The sequence below is a fragment of the Babylonia areolata genome, chromosome 5 (genome assembly GCF_041734735.1).
Source record: "Babylonia areolata isolate BAREFJ2019XMU chromosome 5, ASM4173473v1, whole genome shotgun sequence".
Taxonomy (NCBI): domain Eukaryota; kingdom Metazoa; phylum Mollusca; class Gastropoda; order Neogastropoda; family Buccinidae; genus Babylonia; species Babylonia areolata.
The window spans coordinates 15442353-15449852 of NC_134880.1; the positions used below are offsets into that span (position 1 = coordinate 15442353).

General features: G+C 42.7%; 1 protein-coding gene across 1 annotated transcript in view; it reads right to left on the minus strand.

Moving 5' to 3' along the window:
• The window catches only part of LOC143282387 (acetylcholine receptor subunit alpha-like), a 234473-nt gene that overhangs the window by 63379 nt on the left and 163594 nt on the right, over window positions 1-7500 (minus strand). Inside the window, exon 7 of the mRNA XM_076588007.1 lies at window positions 6210-6407. Within this exon, the coding sequence (XP_076444122.1) occupies window positions 6210-6407 (198 nt within the window). The remainder of the gene's footprint in view (window positions 1-6209; window positions 6408-7500) is intronic.

Here is a 7500-nt window from a genome sequence, read left to right on the forward strand (position 1 = left end):
AGTCCCGTTCTACTGGGCAGCTCTCCTAACAGTACATCTGTCAATATGCTCCACCCCACTCGCCTTGGTCCCTCCATTTCCTCAGCCTGCCCAACACTCATTGCCTGTCAACCCAGAAGTCAAAACCAGCTTATGTGTGCAGTCACGGTACCATCACTTGGCCTCTAAATTAAGCGTCTGTTTATACAGTCCGGTATTCCATAGATGAGTGGTGAGGGCTGAGGCAGACGTGGGTATTTTGCAAGAGTGGGGTGGGTGGTCAGTTTCTATGGACCCAGAACCGATCGACCTTTCCCTGAGATGAAAGAGCAGGGGCAGCGGTCAAGCCCAAAAGCTGGTGATTTAGTGTGAAACGATTCGCTCCACAGTGCAGTATTTCTTCGTGTCCCGTCACAGGCCAGACAGCCCAGACCTGCTAATCCAAGTGTCAGGACGGGGATCTCTTCAGACACATTATTCACAAAGGTGACACATGGATTGACACACAGCATGACATTCATTCTAGGATTCCAGCACAGGTTTTTACCCACCCAACTGTTACAAGGCTAACGGTCTCATGTTTAATTCCTAAGGGTGAAATGAAGATGATTAATTTTCCAAAATGTGCTTTTTGTAAGTTGTGATTTGGCTTGGGATTTCGTTTCCACTTGGAACGTTTATGTTTCAAGTTTCAACTGACTGTAGAGCCATTTACATTCACCACCACTTCTGTTCAGTCCATCGCTTTACGTACAGCTGTGTTCGATTTTTAGTCACAATCTACCACCTGTCCATTTGCATTATCTCTCTTTCCCTTCAATATACAAACTTCTCCCATCTCGAAATCTATTGTTTCAATGCATTTATAGTATTACTTTCTTGGCCAATACAGATTTCTCTGTATGATATTCTGGCTGCTCTCTACGGCGAGAGTGCGTCGCAACAGAACAGGTTATCAAACAGGACACTAAGAACCATTGCAGTCCTGCCTCCTAGTTTGACAGTCACAGCCCTTCACAAAAGGCTAAACTGTAAATGAATTCCCCACATAGCAGGTCAGGGAATGCACAGCGATTCATTCAACAGGAAGTTGTGATGTCCAAGCTCCGGTCAGACGGGTTGTCTCTGTCTTTGGAAGTGTCTATCTGATAAGACAGTCATTGTCCATTCACCATTGTTAATGTGTGGAGTGGTGGACTTTAGTTTAATCATGTGTTATTTCACCAGAAATCATATCACCAATTTGAAAGCAAGAGGGTTTTTTTCAGACTTTATTTCAGCACAACTCAACTTACTGACTTCGATCTAAGACAAAATAGTTATTTTCTGCTTTGTACAAGATGGAAGTCCATAATATAGCTTTGATTTTTATCATAGAGTTTTCAGCATGAAAATGTAATATATTTGGCTATTGTGTTCTATCTTTTAAATATTTATTCATTAATGCATATAGTTTGCATCGTCGACTGTTTCCTCGTTTTGAGTGTGTCTAGATTTAGCTCACAAACGTGACAATTTCCCCTGTTTCTGTTCTTTGCAGCTGGGAAGACTACAAGAAAAGTTTCAGCCAACTACGCTCTCTAAAAAAAATACTTCCCATGGCAGAAACACTACCTGACTTCCTTCCTGCACCCAAAGCCCGCTCACTTTTTCCATTTCATTCACACCACTACAGTACAACGCCCCCACCTCCCCGCCCTCCTGAACTGCCAGCTCTGATCTGTTCTTTCAACTAAGTCTGAATAAAACCGTCTGGTCAACCCGTTCATTACAGGGCGACAGGCAGGAAAAGGTGTCTAACGTCTGTATCCAATCAGCGCCCCGTCAGTCAGCATCTTAATCCTTTCTTCCTGCAGGCTGTCTGCTTTCGCACAGCCCGCGTGCTGCGTGAGAGGGTGATGGGGCGGGGAGAGGAGAGGGGTGCGAAAGGAGGGGGAGGGGAGAGGCGGGGGGGTGGGGGTGGGGGGCATGAGAGCTGTGGAGGGGTGATCAGTCAGGCAGCAGACAGGATCTTTCGACTTTTCTCTGAGAGGTAATGAATGGACATTTTCATGGAAAGCTGGCCAAGAAATGCAGAATGTGAGGTGCACAGTGTGTGTGTGTGTGTGTGTGTGTGTGTGTGTGTGTGTGTGTGTGTGTGTGTGTGTGTGTGTGTGTGTGTGTGTGTGTGTGTGTGTGTGTGTGCTGGATTTATTACTTAAGGAAGTGAAAACAGTGTTTCCTTCTGATAATTCGGTGCCTGCAGTTTGATGATGAGTGAGTACATTATTTGTGACCCAAACTAAACTCGTCAAATGTGATAGTGCGATTCAGTACACCATACACATCAACAATGGAACGCTGATAACAAATATCTTGTTACTTCCATTTGCGATTTGTGAACCTCTGGTTTGGAATATATTTCGCTTCAAACAAAGCAAAACAGAGTGGAAAGAAACCTGTTGCGATGCAACAAAACATGACACAGACATTCACAATAACCCCACAAACACAAATTATTCTTTTCATGACAAGTCGAGCCATTTTCACCACAGCATTATGAATTTGCCGCGATCAGCGCAAGGGAATTTTACCTACTAGTTCGAAGCTTGAAGTGTTCAACACTCTTAATCAGTTGATGCTATAACACAGCCTGCAGTGTTCAACACTCTTAATCAGTAGATGCTATAACACGGCCTGGAGTATTTAACAGTCCTCGCCAGCTGATGCTATAACACGGCCTGGAGTATTTAACAGTCCTCACCAGCTGATGCTATAACACGGCCTGAAGTGTTTATCATTAACACTACGAATCAGTTGATGCTATAACACGGCCTGAAGTGTTTATCATTAACACTACGAATCAGTTGATGCTATAACACGGCCTGAAGTGTTTAACACTCCTCATCAGTTGATGCTATAACACGACCTGAAGTGTTTATCATTAACACTACTAATCAGCTGATGCTATGACACGACCTGAAGTGTTTATCATTAACACTACTAATCAGCTGATGCTATAACACGGCTTGAAGTGTTTATCATTAACACTCCTCATCAGTTGATGCTATAACACGACCTGAAGTGTTTATCATTAACACTACTAATCAGTTGATGCTATAACACGGTCTGTAGTATTCAACACTCCTCACCAGTTGATGCTATAACACGACCTGAAGTGTTTATCATTAACACTACGAATCAGTTGATGCTATAACACGGCCTGAAGTGTTTAACACTCCTCATCAGTTGATGCTATAACACGGCTTGAAGTGTTTATCATTAACACTACTAATCAGTTGATGCTACAGCACGGCTTGAAGTGTTTATCATTAACACTACTAATCAGTTGATGCTATAACACGGCTTGAAGTGTTTATCATTAACACTACTAATCAGTTGATGCTATAACACGGCTTGAAGTGTTTATCATTAACACTACTAATCAGTTGATGCTATAACACGGCTTGAAGTGTTTATCATTAACACTACTAATCAGTTGATGCTATAACACGGCTTGAAGTGTTTATCATTAACACTACTAATCAGTTGATGCTATAACACGGCCTGAAGTGTTTAACACTCCTCATCAGTTGATGCTATAACACGGCCTGAAGTGTTTAACACTCCTCACCAGTTGATGCTATAACACGGCTTGAAGTGTTTATCATTAACACTACGAATCAGTTGATGCTATAACACAGTCTGAAGTGTTTAACACTCCTCATCAGTTGATGTTATGGCATGGCCTGGAGTGTTTAACACTCCTCAACAGTTGCTGAAGTGTTTAACACTCCTGATCAGTTGATGCTAAACTCAGCTGCCCCCTCCCCCGCTGACGAGGTCACAAACGTAAAGCCGTTCGCACGAATCCAGGAGAAGCCAGACAGCCATTAAGATCAGACAGCCTGAGAAATAATCTCTGACATCCTTACCACTGAACACCCACACTTGAAAAGGGTAATCCTAAAAACCCTTCCCTATATCAAAGTTTTGGAAGAGCTGCATGAAAACTGCACACATACACCGATGGCATTGGAAATTCGACACCAGTGACACACACCTTACCACAACCCCCCTCCCCCTCCCTTTCCCTTTTCGGGAAGAAAAAAAAAGTAAAGTCAGTCAATCTCTTAAAGCCATGCTCACTTTCTAATCTCTTCCTGTTACAGGTAATCTTGACGACTCGAGCAGAGAGCATGAGGATTGTGTCTGGCTTCCTTCATAAGCCGTTGAAATGATGAATTCTGCAGGTTATGTCATACAAGACCTTCTATGCAGACAACTAACTCTCTCTTGCTGAGAAAGTTAGGCGAAAATCATATTACACTGGAAAATTGAATGACTGAAAACACTTTTCTCTCTTTATAGATCTCTTGCTGTATATAACTCAACGACTTTTCCTCCGATGAAAAGTATGTGGATTAATGTTCACTTACCTGTTGACGTAATGAGACATTTGGACGCGTGGAAATTGAAAAGGGTGGAGATAGGGAAACAAATGATTTAAGTTAATTGGGTTTGGCAGACTGGTTAGTTAATTAATTAATCGATTCATTCCATGATTGACATATTGAACATATCGATTTATCCATTTCATGTACTTACATTTCAGATGAGCAGATTAAGTGTATGTACTGTCGAAATAGAAGTGCGTGTGTGTGTGTGTGTGTGTGTGTGTGTGTGTGTGTGTGTGTGTGTGTGTGTGTGTGTGTGTGTGTGTGTGTGTGTGTGTGTGTGTGTGTGTGTGTGTGTGTGTGTGTGTGTGTGTGTGTGTGTGTGTGTGTGTGTGTGTGTTCGGGGGGAGGGGAGGGGGCTGTGCATGCATGCTAGTCATAATTGTACTTGACAAAGCCATATGATTTGCCGAACAACAGTGAAGAGATTCTAAATCACCTACTCCACTTGCTTACCTATGACGAACCTGGATTCTAACCCACCAAAAACATAATGTCCCTTATGAGGATGTTAACAAAGTAATAATATGTTGTATTTTTCTTTCCTTTTTTTTTTCTTTCTTGTTGTTTGTTTGTTTGTTGCTGTTTTGTTTTGCATTGTGTTGTACAGCGTTGCACTGTATTGTGATGGCTCTGTTGTTCTGTATTCTGTTGTACTGCGTTCCATTGCATTGCATTGTGTTGTGATGCATAGCTTTGAATTGTACTGTACCTCTCTCACCGCATCAAGCAACTCAAAAGACACCGTACACACACACACAGACACACGAACACACGGACACACACACACACACACACACACACACACACACACACACACACACACACACAGAGAGAGAGAGAGAGAGAGAGAGAGAGAGAGAGAGAGAGAGAGAGAGAACAGAGAAAAGTAGAACACACTTACATGCATAAACACACACTCACAAACGTATTCACACAGACAGACAGAGAGAGAGAGAGATTCAGATTCAGATGGTTTATTCATTAAGGTCATCACCCCATATGAACAAGCAGATTAAATCGAAAATAATGAGAGACAGACAGACAGACAGACAGAGACAGAGAGAGAGAGAGAGAGAGAGAGAGAGAGAGAGAGAGAGAGAGAGAGAAGCAGACAGACACTCAGAACTCAGAAATGTTTTAATGTTCATCAGGCCAAGGGCCACAATACGACAAGACTGGGATCTCTCTCTCTCTCTCTCTCTCTCTCTCTCTCTCTCTCTCTCTCTCTCTCTCTCTCTCTCTCTCTTTAACTTTTCCTGCGTGCAGTTTTATTTGTTTTTCATATCGAAGTGGATTTTTCTACAGGATTTTGCCACGCGCAAACCCTTTTTGTTGCCGTGGGTTCTTTTACGTGCGCTAAGTGCATGTTGCATACAGAACCTCAGTTTATCGTCTCATCCGAATGACTAGCGTCCAGACCACCACTCAAGGTCTAGTGGAGGCGGAGAAAATATCGGCGGCTGAGCCTCGATTCGATCCAGCGCGCTCAGGTTCTCTCGCTTCCTTGGCGGCCGCGTTACCTATAGGCCATCACTTCTCTTGATATATATATATATATATATATATATATATATATATATATATATATATATATATATATATATATATATATATATATACATACATAGATAGATAGATAGATAGATATAGATAGATAGATACACAGATAGATAGATAGATAGATAAATATAGATATAGATATATAGATAGATATAGATAGACAGACAGACAGACAGACAGACAGACAGACAGACAAACAGACAGACTGGTAACCATCCGTCTCCTACTCACCGCCACTTCGTCGTCGCCCTCCTTGAACTGGCTGGCGATGTAGCGGACCCCCTTGAGGGCCTCCAGCACCTCTGGCGGGTAGGTGGTGGACATGAGGTGCTGCTCCTGGGGGTCATCCGGCAGCTCCATCTCCGACCACTCCCCCTGCGTGCTGGTGCGTCTGACCTCAGTGCCCGTCATGGTCCGCACCGCCGTCACCTGGAGATGGGTGTCAGTTGGGAGGTGTCGGTGTCAGTGTTTGGAGGTGTCAGTGGCAGGGAGGTGTCTCTCTATCTGTCTCTGTGTCTTTCTCTGGACTATCTGCCTCTGCCTCTGTCTTTCTATCTCGGTCTCTGTCTCTCTCTCTCTCTCTCTCTGTTAAGCAGACTGTTGCTTTGCACTTAAGGGGATTTAAGAATAAATCCCCGTCACCCCCTTGGTCAATAGACCCTTACAGGTAATGACAATAAACATTGTCAAAGCGTCTCTCTCTCTCTCTCTCTCTCTCTCTCTCTCTCTCTCTCTCTCTCTCTCTCTCTCTCTCTCTCTCTCTCTGGTCCATCTGCCTCTGCCTCTGTCTCTCTCTCCCCCCCTATCTGGCTTTCTCTCTTTCTCTCTCTCTGTGTCTCTGTGTATCTCTCTCTCTTTCTGTCTCTCTCTGTGTCTCTCTCTCTGTCTCTCTCTGTGTCTGTCTCTCTATGTCTCTCTCTGTCTCTCTCTCCCTCTCCTCTCTCCGTCTCTCTCACTATATAATAATGCAGTATTAACTGCTTTCGTCTAACGTGGACATGGCTGACAACAACAACAGTGTCACTTTTGTCATGTCACTATTTACCCTTTTTTTATCGTGCTTGTATACTGGTAATAGCTGTCTCTGTTATTCTCTCCCCCTCCCTCCCCCTCTCTCTCTCACACACACACACCACACCGCTATCTCCGTCTCCTATCCATATGTGAATCTGTGTTTGTGTATGTGTGTGTGGGTGGGTGGGTGTGCGTGCATGACAAAGAATTAAATAAATTAATAAACAAATGGGTAAATAAAGGATTAAATAATATATAATTGAATAAAGAAATGAATAAAGAAATTAAAAGATAAATAAATGTAAAAAAATAAATAAATAAATAAACAAATGGATAAATACATGAATGAAAATATAAATGAATAAAAAAAAAAGATAAATAAATGAATGAATAGATAAACAGCTGTTTTGGGTCTTTTTAAATTGTGTGTGTGTGTGTGTGTGTGTGTGTGTGTGTGTGTGTGTGTGTGTGTGTGTGTGTGTGTGTGTGTGTGTGTGTGTGTGTGTGT